At 36.1% G+C, this 15,623-nt stretch overlaps 1 protein-coding gene across 2 annotated transcripts in view; it reads left to right on the forward strand.

Moving 5' to 3' along the window:
* The first annotated feature begins 3,489 nt into the window (after positions 1-3,489).
* Positions 3,490-15,623, forward strand: part of LOC127619869 (grainyhead-like protein 2 homolog) — a 46,345-nt gene continuing 34,211 nt past the window's right edge. For both annotated transcript variants that reach the window (XM_052092886.1, XM_052092887.1), the window contains exons 1-4: positions 3,490-3,803; positions 10,087-10,273; positions 12,585-12,652; positions 12,776-13,133. In XM_052092886.1, coding sequence (XP_051948846.1) covers positions 3,784-3,803; positions 10,087-10,273; positions 12,585-12,652; positions 12,776-13,133 — 633 coding nt within the window. In that variant the 5' untranslated portion in view covers positions 3,490-3,783. The remainder of the gene's footprint in view (positions 3,804-10,086; positions 10,274-12,584; positions 12,653-12,775; positions 13,134-15,623) is intronic.

Here is a 15,623-nt window from a genome sequence, read left to right on the forward strand (position 1 = left end):
TTTCCAGAGAGCCTTTTTCATTTCACTGATCCAATGTAATTTTTCTTTAATGGATTCAAGCAACATTGTGTCAAAATGGCATGTGACATCAAATAAACGTGCATAAGTAGTCAGAGGTAATCTAAAAAATTGTATCCAAGAGATTACATTACTGACTACAATTTTATTCATGTAAAACTGTATGTAATCAGTACCAGATTAGAATTCAGAAGTAATCTACCAGCACTGAGTGACGGGACCTCATTCCACCCCCGGAACCTTGACCATTTTTTTTTAGTTTTGCCTCTTTAGTATTCTAAAATTATTGTAATAATTCAAATTAATATTATTTTATAATTCAACATTTCTATTCTGAATAGTTTTATAAACAAAGAAAAAAGAAAAACAATAGCAAAAATTGCTTTGTTACCAAAAGTGTACAGGGTAATTAAAGACCCGAGATATGTAATAGTGTAGTTTTATTTATTTTTTTACGCTTCCATAAATAACATTTTCATGATTATTTAATATCAATATAAGTTTACAATCACAGGATATATATTTATTTGTTAATTGCAATATAAATGAGTACTACATTCATATAAATGGCTATTTAAAGTAGCAGTGTGACAATGGTGAATTATCAGTTATTTCATTTGTATGTACACATACATATTATACATTCTATTTGTTACTCAAATTGGCGATGATGTGTCAGTGATTCACTTGATTTAAATTCGACTGCTATTTCATAAAGAAGCAATGTGGAAGCAAACTATAGCAAGTGTAACACATGAACAGTGATTTGACTATTGTCAATTGGCTGTACTATTGAAATTATGTAAGTTGTGCATCTATTTAGACTCAAAAATTGCCTGAGAAAATACATATGTGTAGAGTAAGTGTTATATGTAGCTCAACATGCGTTTAACAGCCAGTTGCATCTCATGACATTTCAGCGTGGAAGTAATGAACACTGTTCTAGATTTGTTGCATCATCTCTATGATAAATTAAAAATAAAATATCAAAATCTATTCTGTTCTATTATTTTGTAATTGTCTTGAAAATGTTTTGAAAATTTGACACTATTTGGGCTTTTTGTAGATCCATTTGTGATAGATATACATGCTGGGTCTCTAAAGATATATATAAAGATGCATGTATTAATGTTTGGCAAAACACCCATGCATATAAGGGTTAATGAGAATATCATAGTAACTGTCATGTAAATAATGTCGGATTCATTTTCTGTTTCTTTGATTTTGGAGTAAAATTGCACCAAATCATTTTCTTGACAGATTTCGGATTAGCGGTTTTTTAAAACCCCTAAACTTAAGCAATTAAATTTGACATGTAACTCATGCTACACCTATTGCGCCACGGACATGAATCAAATCTCAAATCATGCACCATGTTGAGATGAGGTGTGCTTTCACTTTTCTGATTGGACTTACAATTTTTGCCTGGCAGATGACAAAACATTTGAAACAATTCCATAGACTTACATTGAAGAAGGACCCTAGATATAACTAGAAACCAGAATGTCATAGAGACTTGGGGGACTTTCGACTTGGGCCTCTAAGCCACCACCTAGGAGCCACCCAGAACACCCTAGCAACACCCTAGCAATGCAACACTTTAGCAGCCACAGAGCAACACACTGGAAAACACTCACAACATCCAAGCAATGAGGCAGAGACTTATGCATGGGCAAGAACCATTCACGTTTTCTTCAGAAAATGTACAAATCTAGTTTAATTGCTGTGAATCTACCTCCTATTTTATTTTTGCATCTTTCACACAATGCAATCTAAGAACATATCATTATCACATCACTTAAAAAGAGTCTTGCCATGGCATTTAAATGATAAAGAGGTCAGATCTTTGCTTCATTGTCCCGCTGTACTGTTAGGATTCTCAGCAGTCCTTTGTGAGAGTCCAGAGAGCAGGAGGTCAGGGGTCTTAAGAAGAGGGCAGAACATGCAGATGTTATCTTACTCAATTTGGCCCCATTGCTCCAGTACCCTTGACTATCTGACCCATTGTTTCAGGCCCAGGCTTTTTATTGCTTCTTGTGAATGGCTAGGCTATGCTCAAAACAAAAGGCCTGTGTTTGCTTGCCCAAGGTGTCATCTTCAAACTCCGTCCCCTTTGTTTACACGTCAACGAACTGAGGTTTACCAAAGCCACCACAAATTGGTTTGTTTAGAAGGGGTAATGGCTAACATTGAATTATATCACAATAGGTTCATTAAGGTGACAATAACATTGGGTTAACACGTTATTAAGCTCTCTTCAGTGGATAAACTGTCCGTAGTTGGGCCAAAAACTTTAAGTTGGCTAATTACTGTGCAATCCATTTCCTTCTTTGCACTTCCCAGATGCTTTGCAGGAAATTTGCAGATTGGAAGTATACATAACAGAAATAGAAGAAAAGACAAATATATACAGTAACTAGAAAATATGAGCATCCCTTATGTGAAAAAAAAAAAAGAAAAAAAAAGAATACAAATAATAAACAGTGACACCATGACAACATGTTTGGTATCAATGTTGCAAACTCTCTGTGTAATATTGTATTTGCACATTGTAGTATATTACCCAGATTTTGTCATCGGGTGATGTCACTGTGTAGCCTACATGTTCACACCTGACACTTGGAATGCTACAAGAGTTTTCAGGGCCTGAAAAGTGTGGGAAATGTCACTCGAAGGAATATTTCTCACACAAAGTTGCACTTTAAGAAATGAATATTGACTTATTACTATTTGACTTCTGGGCATGTCAGGACATGGCGTTTTGAATTCTCAAGAAACAAAATAGGATATGCATTATTTATAGTAGCATTTTCAAACAATTCATGCTACTATGTAAACTTTCAGCCACTCTAGCATTAACATGACATTCAAAGTAAGTCTTTTTCATTTCCAGCTCCAAGATAGCATACGCCATCATGCACATGAGCAATGGAGTGTTAGTTGCCCTCAACTTACTGAGGCTAATTTTCCTGGACAGCAAGATTTTAAAATTCACTAATTTCCCGAGATCACACAAAGAGAACACCGTATAGTGATTAAAACTGCGAAAGAATCATTATTTTGAATCGGTTCATGTTAATGATTCAGACTACTCGATTCACAGTGACTATTTGTTTGGGAGTAAAACCCCTACACATCCTATGTAACTTATTTGAAAACATTGGCACAAAAGCGTTTGAATGGTGACTCAAAAGAATCGGCTTATTGAGCCAGTTCATTGACGCGAACCGTCCGAAAGAATCGATTCGCTAGAATGACTCGGACTTCCCATCGCCTACCCCCGATTCCATCCTGTCCTTCATTTCTAGTACAAAACTATGTCTACGGGTGAGGCGGGTCTTTTCACCTGTGTTCTGAGGCACCAGCCAATCGGCAAGCTCCCTTTTCTCAACTCGACCAATCAAAGCGCTTGCCCGCCCCTACTTGAACCCAAACGCTTCACACCGAAAAACAAAAACGCTTCAAAGTTTAAGTAGTTTATAGGTCAATACGCAAACAATAAGAATATATAATATTCAAAAAGACTTTCCATATTATACACTTTTAAGAAAATTTAGGTTGAAATCTTTGGGAAGAACGGGGACTGGGCTGCTCAGGTGTGTCCTACCTGCTCCTTCAGATCTTGTGAAATAATCCTGGAGAGAAAAGTAGATTTACCTGTAGCCCGGGTTCTGGCAGCTCTCTTTCACTCGCTCTCGGTCTTCTGTTACCTGCACCGACTTGAAAGTCCAGTTTCACAAGGAAGAACCGCGAAGGAAGAGAAATATGTCACAGGAGACAGACAGGTAAGAGTCATGACTGCGACACAATCTTCCATTACCTGAACACAAGTATCGGAACGTCACCGCGTCCCGTTCTGCAGTTTTACTTTGATAAAATTGAAACTGTTCTCTTTAACCATCAGTTTTTGTCGTGTTATTTGCGTTAATAACTTAGAATATTAGCAGAAGATAATTTTGTGTGGTTTATTGTTATTTTAATTGATAAAACGCACCGTTGAGGGAAAACAATTCTGCGGTCAAAACGCCATTTTTCATGGAGTGAAATTCATTGTTTTCATTTACACTTTCAATCAAATTTATTTGTGTGCAATTCGTATATATATATATATATATATATATATATATATATATATATATATATATATATATATATATATATATATATATATACTATATATAATACGAATTGCACACAAATAAATTTGATTGAAAGTGTATAGTTATTAAATATGGAGTCGAGAATATCTTTATTGTAAATGTGAAGTCAACTTTTAAACCAAACTATTAAAGGTTCTGCATGATTTTGCGAATTTTGAAAAGATGTTCAGATTGTTTAGTCTGGCTGATCATTTGTTTTTATTTTTATTTTATAGTTTTATTTAGAAATAATGTAAACTAAAATGGGTTGAATTTGGTTTTCTTCAAGGTTGTTGGTTGTAATAAAGTGTCTTGTCATCTCCCAGAGCGGGACAATTAATATAGGCGTCATAGACTTAATGTATCCACTGTAGGCCTTCTATTTACTATTTCAAAGAAATTACATTAAAACATTTTCCCGCGAAATACCTTACATGAGTGAACATGCTATGTGTGTGTGTTTGTATGTGTGTGTACTAATCCTAGTTTCCATCAACTTTTCGCGCTGTTTTGTTATCGACAAAGTGAAAATGCGTGAATAAAAACAAAAGAAATAGAAAAAAAGAGAGAAAAAGTTTGGGAAATTTGCCGTATTCTGTCTGTTTCCATTCAAATAGACTTTTATCGATAAAAAAATGGTGTGCGTGACGTTTCAATAAAGAGATGTGTTTATAGCTAATTCGCCTCCCAGATGCCCCTATTGTTTTTCCTCTAAAGTTTGCCCTTCTGATAGGACTGTAATATTGGTCCTGATGTTGCACTTATCGCAGGTTGCGAACGCTTCTGACCCAAAAGTGAATCGTCATGGCCCTGTTCAAGCTGGCAACCTGCACTAGGTAGTGGGGAAACTTTTGGTATTAGTTTAAGGACCATCCATCGATGTGTGTATGCTGTGTGCACAGCTATTAAAGACAAACTGATGCGGTGTAATATCAGGGTTTGATATGATACATTCCTGATATTCAATAGGCTGTTTTGAACAATCATCTAATCTAAAGCATCACAACTGCATTATGTCCCGCATATTTGTCCAGCAACTTTTAATGATCAACTGAATTTGATTGTCATCCAAAATTAATTTTAGTGTCCTAATGAAATTGACATTTCCTGAAGAAGCTCAGCAAATGTGATCTGAGGTAAAGAGGGTTAGATTGAAAATATTTACATTTTAAAATGTTTAAAAGCTTGTTTTCTGAAAGTGAACTCAGTATTGGACAAATAGTTCTGATGGTTTATAGTCTTAAAAGAAGTGCAGAACATTTTGAGAATGTCATTCAGATGACTTTTTTCATCTACAGAACAGAGTAAAGCTAATTTAATTTTGTGTAAAGAAAAGGCAAGTATATAGGCCTAAAAATATAATTTTTTGGTTTGGTAATTTATTTCATTGAATACAGGGAATTTTGCTGGCATTTTTTCAAATGTAAGCTGATCAATAATTTTATAGAAATGGGCTATATGTTAGTGTTCCAAAATGTTTTAATTTAAAACATCTTTGTGCACAGAAATTCTATGTTTTTGGTATTGTGGGCTAATTCCATGACTGCCGTCTATTCTTTTGAATGGTGTGGAAATCCAACTTTAATAAAGAAACGGATGTCTAGCGTGATTAATCGCAAATAGTGGCCATTCATTTGTTCTCAGTGCACTGATGACCGGTGCATGATACAAGATATTTGTGTTGGCACTCCTGTAGGTGTCATGACACAGATGTGTTTGCAGCACAGGATCTATATGCCATTAAGATCAATCTATAACAGTGTGAGTAATGCTTCAAGTACAACAAATTGGCTTTTGATGTATTCCTTGTCGTCATGATTAACTCAGGCTAACGATTGGAGTAAATTCTGTCATGTGACACTATATTTTTGCGTTAATGGCTATTTCTCGATAAAAAGTGTTTCCAAACCAGTTTTTCCACGACATTTGATGTATTGCCCTTATGTGCTAGAGTTAAATGGAAAAATATTATGTCGATACCTGTAAAATTATAGCGATAATTAGCATTTCCATCAGCTATATCGGTAAACTTTTTGATGCGCTACACCTTTTGTTGCAGAAAAACTTTTGGATGGACACTGTTGAGTTGTTATGACACTGTCACTGCTTGGAGACTCTAAAGGACATTTTTCTAAACTAATTATACAATTGAAATTGAAAACATTATTTTAAATACATCCTAGATCTTTATGGATATTTAAAGAAATATTTTTTTGTTTGTTTTTTTGATTTGTTAACTAAAGTGTATCAAACCCAGATCTGATAAAAATAAAATATTGTCTTTGATACCTCTTTTTTTACACTATTTTACTGGCACCAATAATTATCTAAAGATTGCTGATAGTTTATATTTTAATGTTTAAATGATGAGTCTGCTTTATTATTTAAAAAATGTATCTTGGAGTTTAGATCGCACAAAAACACAATTGAAAGCTTATAGGATACGAGAACATTACTGTTTGGTGTTTACAATGGTGTTTGTATTATTATTGTATTATTACAATGTCTTGGTACTTAGCAGCCCCATATATACAGTTTCTCTGGATTTACTATTTATAGGTATGTATTTGAGTAAAATGAACATTTTGGTTTTATTCTATAAAGTACTGACAACATTTCTCCCAAGTTCCAAATAAAACTATTTTCATTCAGAGCATTTATTTGCAGAAAATTACAACTGGTCAAAATAAAAAAAGATGCAGTGTTTTCAGACCTCAAATAATGCAAAGAAAACAAGTTCATATTCATTTTTAAATAACACAATACTAATGTTTTAACTTAGGAAGAGTTCAGAAATCAATATTTGTTGGAATAACGCTGATTTTCAATCACAGCTTTCTTGTGTCTTGACATGCTCTCTACCAGTCTTTCACATTGCTGTTGGGTGACTTTATGCCACTCCTGGTGCAAAAATGAAAGTAGCTCAGCTTTGTTTGATGGCTTGTGGCCATCCATCTTCCTCTTGATCACATTCCAGAGGTTTTCAACGGGATTCAGGTCTGGAGATTGGGCTGGCCATGACAGGGTCTTGATCCGGTGGTCCTCCATCCACGTCTTGATTGACCTGGCTGTGGGCATGGAGCATTGTCCTGCTGGAAAAAACAATCCTCAGAGTTGGGGAACATTGTCAAAGCAGAAGGAAAAAGTTTTCTTCCAGGTAATCTTGTACGTGGCTTGATTCATGCATCCTTCACAAAGACGAGACCTGGAGAGGCCTTCAAGCCACAGTGTCTCACACCCACTGTAAAATTTGAGGGAGGATCGATGATGATCTGGAGGTGCTTCAGGAAGGATGGAATCATGCAGATTCGTCTTTTTGAAGGACACATGAATCAAGCCACTTATTTGGAAATTGGGAGAAGTGTTGTCAGTACTTTATAGAATAAACACAATTTTTTATTTTACTCAACCATATACCTATACATAGAAAGAACTGCCGCTCACTGGATGTTTTTTTTATTTAGGCACCATTTAGAGTAAATTCTAGAGACTGTTATTTGTGAAAATCCCAGGAGATCAGCAGTTACAGAAATACTCAAACCAGCACGTCTGCCTCCAGCAATCATGCCACGGTCCATTTTTCCCCATTCTGATGGTTTATGTGTACATTAACTGAAGCTTCTGACCCGTATCTGAATTACTTTATGCACTGCACTGCTGCCACATGATTGACTGATTAGATAATCGCATGGATGATTGTTGGTGCCAGATGGGCTGGTTTGATTATTTCTGTAAGTGCTGATCTTCTGGGATTTTCTCACACAACAGTCTCTAGAAGATACTCCGAATGGTGACAAAAACAAAAAACATCCAGTGAGCAGCAGTTCTGCGGACAGAAATGCCTTATTGATGAGAGAGGTCAAGAAAGGGCAGACTGATTCGAAATGATATAATCTATGGTAACTCAGATAACCACTCTGTACAACATCTCAGGATGCTATTCTGGGATGTGGGTTGGCGCTGTTTTTGCGGCATGAGTTCACTTTTCTGAGCCATTTTGTTTCATTTATTTTTAATTAACTGGTGTCAAGGTAATTATTATTATTATTATTATATTTGGATGAATAAAGTCAGTCCCCCTCAAGTTCACACAGGTGTTCTATCAGAGTAACCACATGTGCAGTTCATCACATTACATTACCAATGGACATTTTCCATTAACGTTTGACTATCAAAAATCCATCCATCCATCCATCGTCAACCGCTTATCCTGTGTACAGGGTCGCGGGGACTATCAAAAATCATTTGTATAAAATAAACAAGTCAAGTGTATCTACTGTTTTATGATTTTAAAGCACTATTTTGTTAACGCTTAAATGCATAGGAATTTCACCAGACACCCTTACATGGGTCTTTAGAGACCTGCCACTTATATCTGTCAAAAATGGATGTACAGAATGCCCAAAATATATTTTTAAAACAATTAGAAAACAATAGAATAAAATAACATTTGTTATATTTTGATGTTTTATTTTTCATATATCAGAGAAAATGCTTTAAATCAGCATGAACATTACTTTCACACTGAAATTTCAGGAGATGCAACTGGCTGTCAAAAACATATTGAGTTTCACATAATATATACATAAGCTACACATAAGTATTTTGTCAGGCACTTAATGAGTCTAAATAGATGCACAACATACATCATTTCTGTATTACACCCAAATAACAATAGTCATATCATACTGTTCATGTCTTACCCTTGCTTTAGTTTACATCAATGCTTTTTTTCATCAAAAAGCAATTTCAAATGTAATTCAAGTCAATCACTGAAATAACAGCGCCACCTTGTGTAAGAAATAACATGTATAATGTGTATAGAGTCTTGGGGTATAGGTTAACCCCCAATAACCCCCCCCCCCCCCCAAATCAGTGGAAACCTGGACAAAGGCTTCATGCTGCAAATCTGCACTTTTGTATTGAGTAAAAAAGAATGACTTGAAATGTAATAGGCTCCAAGTTCACCAGAGGTAACACTAATCAACCTAAAAATGACTTGTTTATGAGCTGCAATTTTGTACTTTTTGTACAATTCTGAGTTAGTTGTTCTCGAAGCCAAAGTTTAAAGAACTTATATATCTGAGTTATGATTCCAAATATGAGTTTAATTAGGAACACTTGATAATTTTTAATGACATCTTTAGGGTTTAGAGAGTAATGGTAATTAAATTCAAACTAGTAAGAGTAAAAAAAATAAAGCTTAATTTGAGTCAGGATTCTTAAAATTTTAGATAACTATTACTATTTATAGTGTATACATGTTTGGTACTTAAACGATTAAACACATTTTTTGTTGTTGCAATTTTAGCTTTTTTTGGTGTGTCACTATTTTTAAGAGAGAGATTGGGGAATACTAAAGAGGTGTGGGCACAACTCCAAAAAATGGATGAGATAGAGGGGGTGGAATGAGGTCTCGCATCACTAAAGTCCCATGGTATGCGTTTAAGTGTTAATGAAATGTCTTGTTTGAAAAAGTGTGTTTGTGCTATGATTCTTTACAATAAATACCACTTGGTTTCAAATGTTGCAATTTAATGTATCTTATGTTTTTTCAAATACGTTTTGGGGCCACTGGATGTTGAATAAACCTAGGATATGATTGTAAAATTTTGATATTGGTTTAAAGAGACTCGCCCTGTCACAATACCACTGAGCCAAGAGTGGTACTTCCTCATGTTGCATGCCAGTGCATTTTAGCTATGGTCATTTGCCAGGTAGCTAAATATGAATAACTTTTCAAACTCCCTGAGGTCATTATTTGGTTGATACATCTGATACATCATACATCACACTCTCTCAAAAGGTGCATTGTGCAGGTTTGTTTTCATCAGTATGCAAATAGAGCTTTTACATGAAGCTTTATCAGTTGGATCATTTATGTCTGACATATAGCTGGTATGCTGATATGCTTGTGTGTGTGTTGCAGTAAGAGGCTGGTGGTAGTGGTGCCCAATGAGCCATCCTTCCACCCACGTCGGGCCTACACCAGTGAGGATGAGGCATGGAGGTCTTACTTGGAAAACCCTCTCACTGCAGCCACAAAGGCCATGATGAGCATCAATGGAGATGAAGACAGTGCTGCTGCTCTAGGGCTCCTCTATGAGTACTACAAGGTCAGCGACATCAGCTGATTTTCTTACTGTCCTCCCTAACAATAATCAAGCTATTGACATTTAAATGTAACATGAACATTTCAGCCAGAAATCTTGTTCAAAAACCATTTGATTTTCCTTTATGTCGAACACCAAAGAAGATATTAAGCACAAGATTGTAGTATTATATTTAAACTGTAAGAACTTTAACTGGTGCTGTCAAATTCTATAAGGCACCATTAAAGTTTTCTAAAGTAGTTTACTCATCCACTATATTCCAAGTTTTCTAAAGTCAGCTTTGGTTACGAAATAGACCACAAGTTCCTATGAAATCAATAGAATTTAAAATTTGAACATTTCAGTGAAACAATTATTTTGGTAAACTGGTTGAAAACAATAAGAAAGAAGTCAAAGAAAACCATAAGGAATATATTAACATTTTAAAGATATCTGCCTGCCGCATAGCTTACATGGCTTTTTGTCCATTTTGCATAGATTCATACTTTATATTGACTAATGAAAAGAACAATCATCAAATTTATTGTAACCAATATAGTTGATCAAATTGGGTTTTTCCAGTGGTTGATGCAAATACCAATATCTAGAGCGCAGGGTGGCTGATGGCCAATAAAAAGCGATACACACAAAATGGAAAATAGTCAAAGCAAATGTAATGCTCAAAACATTGCTGAAAGGAATATCCCCTTTCAATTCAAGTTAAGCTCAATTGACAGCATTTGTGGCATAATGTTGATTACCACAAAAATTTATTTTGACTTGTCCCTCCTTTTAAAAAAAAAGCACAAATCTGAGTTACAGTGTGGCACTTACAATGGAAATGAACGGGGCCAATCTGATAATGTTAAAATACTTCTTGTTTATGTCTTGCGGCTGTCATTTTGAAACAGCATGCATGTGAACATGATTTTAGTGTGGCAAAATCACTTACTAACCTTTTCTTCGTAAAGTTATTTTCAATTTTACAACTTAATTGCCATGATGATTTAACAATGTGAAGAAAAGAAAAACTATAACGACTAGGGATGGGATTTTCAAGTAATTTTGTAGTCGAGTACTCTAACCCAACTCAGAAATTTCACACCTTTACTGGTCTGATAAGCTTCGGAGTTTCTTCTTAGTATTTTCTTCCACCATAAAAGCAGATCTTTGTCCATTGGTTGGCATAACTCTAACAAGAACTGAAAACCAATAGATTATAATTCAATAAGAAAAAAAAATTAACAGGTATTGCCACACTTGGCTTTGCTTGAAAGCACACAAAGTCGCCATCATGTCTTCTTCGCTAATCCAACACTTTTGACAACACACATCCACAGCACCCTTCACCCAGTGGACTCAATTGTAACTACAAGATTTGGTGAGGAATTCAGAGGGAAAATACAGTGTAATTCAGCACTGCTCACGGCAGGCAAATGCGGAAAGGAAAATACATTTGCGATATTCTATTAGTGTTTATAATACTCGAGTAGCTGGTGCAGAAAGAGTACTCGATTAATCGCGCACATACTAAATAATGATCGTAAAAACTAGCGGTTGACCAAGATGTCGGTGAGGCTGATACATTAGCCAATATTCTGAATTTTTTCATTATCTGTAATGTATCTTATAAATGTATTGTTACGACCCATGGTGTTACTACAATAATATACTGGCTTACAACGTCTCATTTAAACTGTCTTGCGTATCAGAGCCACGACAGACATGCAGGAGCTAATGAGGTTAAAATACTTGTGATGTATCATTCTCTCACTTTACTTACTATAATATTTACTATAATATTTTACAAAATTCTGTAAAAAAATATAGTTTTATTATCCATTAACCAGTTTATTGGTAGATTTTGGCAGACTGATAGTAGAGACATTAGGTTAAAAGAACAGCTGCTGAAATCAGTCTGTGCTATAACGAAATTCAAATCACTGCCCCGAGTGACCGAAGCTGGAAGTGTTGCTGAGGTGAAACGTCCAAAGTGTGGCACCAAAAGCAAGGTGTTTTTAGTTGTAAATTATGTAAAAAAGTCAACAGGAATGCATATTTTATGAATCATACACCCAAACTGCAACCCTATACCCAACCGTTAGTGGAGAAAATTGTAATTTTATAATGAAAATGTAACCTCAGAATCTAACTCACCATTGTTTATGTGAACGCTAATACTTCCTGGTTTCCACAGGACCAGTTGAGAAGATTTCAGTTTTCACATGGTTTAATTTTGTCTCTGAATAGTGCTAAGCAAATAGTGAAGCCATTGTGGTGAAACGATGCCAATGATGACATCATTACTGTTGTTAAATGGTTTTATCCTCTGCAGGTACCCAAAGACAAGAGAGTATTACCCGTCAGCAAAAGTGTTGAAATTTCAGAGGAACAGGAAAAGAGGTCAGTGAATGAAGCTTTTGTGATAATGCAGTTAAATAAATATGGTTGAAAATGTATTTGAGCCATATTTTGTACAAAATATATTGCCATTATGCAATCCTTTTGTTTGTGTGTCTTTCTCAGACACACAGTAGTAGGAAACAGCAGTCAGACGGAGCCAGAGACAGTTGATAACCACGTGCAGGTCCTGAAATCAGTGCCAGTTAATCTGACAGTCAACAATGATCACCAGGAAACCAAACAGGAGCAGTACAGCGTGGGGTTGGTGGAGAGTGGGGGCGTTGCAGTGGTAAAAGCTGAGGTGTACTCCACCAGCTACATGGGTTCTGGGGTTCACTTCAGGACCGAGGGTGAGGAACAAACGCGGGTCATTTATGAACAGGCCCACTCGTTCGACACCTCTGCAGTTTGTCATAGTGGATATGGGAAGGATGACCATCGCAGTAGTCCAGATAGCACATATGAAGAAGAAAGCAATGAGGTGACAGAATTTGAAGAGTGATGAATGTTATGTGAAAGGAATAGTTTGTGATAGTTTTGTGTAAGGACCAGACCAAAATCGTTATTTGCCTCTGTGGTGAAGCTTTGAAATCGTATTCACTTCTGAATCAGTAGAAAAATGGCACATTTAGATGCATTGCGCCAGGTTTAACATTAATGGCACCAAACACCTTTGTTTCTCTTGAGTATTGTAACCAAACACAAAATACCAGTCAAATATGGAATAGAGATTCAATGGTTTTTAAGTGAATAATGGCTTATATTTCAGTCTATTCCTCAAATAAAGCTATCACATGGCTTCTAAAGAATTGGAATGAAGTTCACAAGTTATATAGTCTATTTTAATAGTGTTTTTTCCCCCCTTTTTGGAGCTTGATAGCCGTGGTCACTAGTGTTGTCACGGTACCAAAATTTCAGTAGTCGGTACCAATACCAGTGAAATTTCACGGTACTCAGTACCATTTTCGGTACCAAAGCAAAAACAGGTTACTAAACAACACTCTTTTATTAACAAAATCTGCAAAACTAAGAACAAAAATATGCCATTGAGCAACACTTTAATTTAAATATATTATTTTTTAATTATAACAAAATTGAACAATGTATGCTTAAAGTATTTTCGAACACTTATATAAGATTTGCTTCAACTTTTGCAACTTTTAATTTAAGTTTTTACCAAGTACTAAAAAAAAGCCTAAATAAACAAGCATACAATAGAATTAATAAAAAAGTATTTCCAAACTAATATGCAAAGTGCTCTCTTATTAATAAAGCTGCATATTGCCAATTTTATTCATGATAACAAATGCACAGTGACATATATTATGATTAAATAAGTCGCGAGCAATCGCGTTCTAATCTGCATTTAGCGCACGCTCGAGCGATCCATGGTTCTCAGCAGTAAACCGATGGAGTGCGTACTCCAGGTAGGGAAGGAGGTATCACCCCAAGTAAAGGAGTTCAAGTACCTCGGGGTCTTGTTCACGAGTGAGGGGACAATGTAGCGGGAGGTTGGCCGGAGAATCGGGGCAGAGGGGGTGGTATTGCATTCGCTCTATCGCACCGTTGTCACGAAAAGAGAGCTGAGCCGGAAGGCAAAGCTCTCGATCTACCGGTCAATTTTTGTTCCTACCCTCACCTATGGTCATGAAGGCTGGGTCATGACCAAAAGAACTAGGTCGCGAGTACAAGCGGCCGAAATGGGCTTCCTCAGAAGGGTGGCGTGTTTCTCCCTTAGTGATAGGGTGAGGAGCTCAGTCATCCGTGAGGAGCTCGGAGTAGAGCCGCTGCTCCTTTGCGTCGAAAGGAGTCAGTTGAGGTGGTTTGGGCATCTGGTAAGGATTTTGGTGCCTCTTTGTTTTGGTACGACAAGGCGACATTCCTTAGCCGACCGCAGGCTTCTGGTGGGAACGTAGCTCTGCATAAATGTTTTTAGATATGCTGGAGCAGACCCAGTGACTGTTTTGTATGCCAGCATCAGGGCCATGAATTTAGTACGTGCAAGGATGCATTAAATTGATCAAAAATACTGCCAAAATTGTTAATTGCCATATTATTACAGTTTGAAATAACTGTTTAAGTGATATTTATTCCATTTTTTCTTTACTTGTGATGGCAAACATATATTGTGTCACCTATTCCTTACAAACACATTCTAAAGTGCTAATTTGGTACTCAAGTAAATTGTCTTATTATTAGAACAATTGAAAATGGTTGCACTACCATGCTGAAATCACAATACAGGGTTTTTTCCCTATTTGTTGAGTTATTGATTTTTTACAAGTTGCTTTACACTTGCAAGTCAAATTTCGGTTTTAAAAATAGGCAAAAAGAAACTAATTTCTCCTGAAATTCTATTTTCTCATAAAGTCTATTGTTTTAGAGAGATGAAGGCTATTACGTGGATTACTGTTTTGAAAAAATTATCTCTAACCAGGATATAGAGGGAAGTAGATGGCCAAATGCACAACAATAATAAATCACAGTCTCAGTTTGAGAAACAGACTCCTCACAGGTCCTGAACTAGCAGCTTCTAAATGCCAAAGACCTGCATTGCTGCAAGAGGATTCTTGGACAAACAGAAGATTTTAAGAAAACAACATTTATTTAAATAGAAATAGCCATTTGTACCATTTTAAATGTCTCTAAATCATCTCTAAACTACATAATGTGCATTGTGACTGAAACACATTCCTATTTCAGGTTTATGTCCAAGTATTTGTAACCCGCTCACACACACACAAGACGAGGCAGTCACAATGTATATCAAAACTGCGTTTATTTGCAGGCAAACAAAAGTACAGCACGGAAAATCCAGAGGGAGAATGGTCAGGGTAGCGTAGGGTCAAAAGCCAGGGAATCAAAGAGAGTAAAGGGGGCAAATCCAGGAGAGTAGTCGAGGGGAGCGAGGGTCAAAGCCGGGGTAAACAGGATCGAGAGGCGGGTAAACTTACAAAGGGAGTAGTCAGGG

Source organism: Xyrauchen texanus, chromosome 26 (assembly GCF_025860055.1).
Source record: "Xyrauchen texanus isolate HMW12.3.18 chromosome 26, RBS_HiC_50CHRs, whole genome shotgun sequence".
Lineage (NCBI taxonomy): Eukaryota > Metazoa > Chordata > Actinopteri > Cypriniformes > Catostomidae > Xyrauchen > Xyrauchen texanus.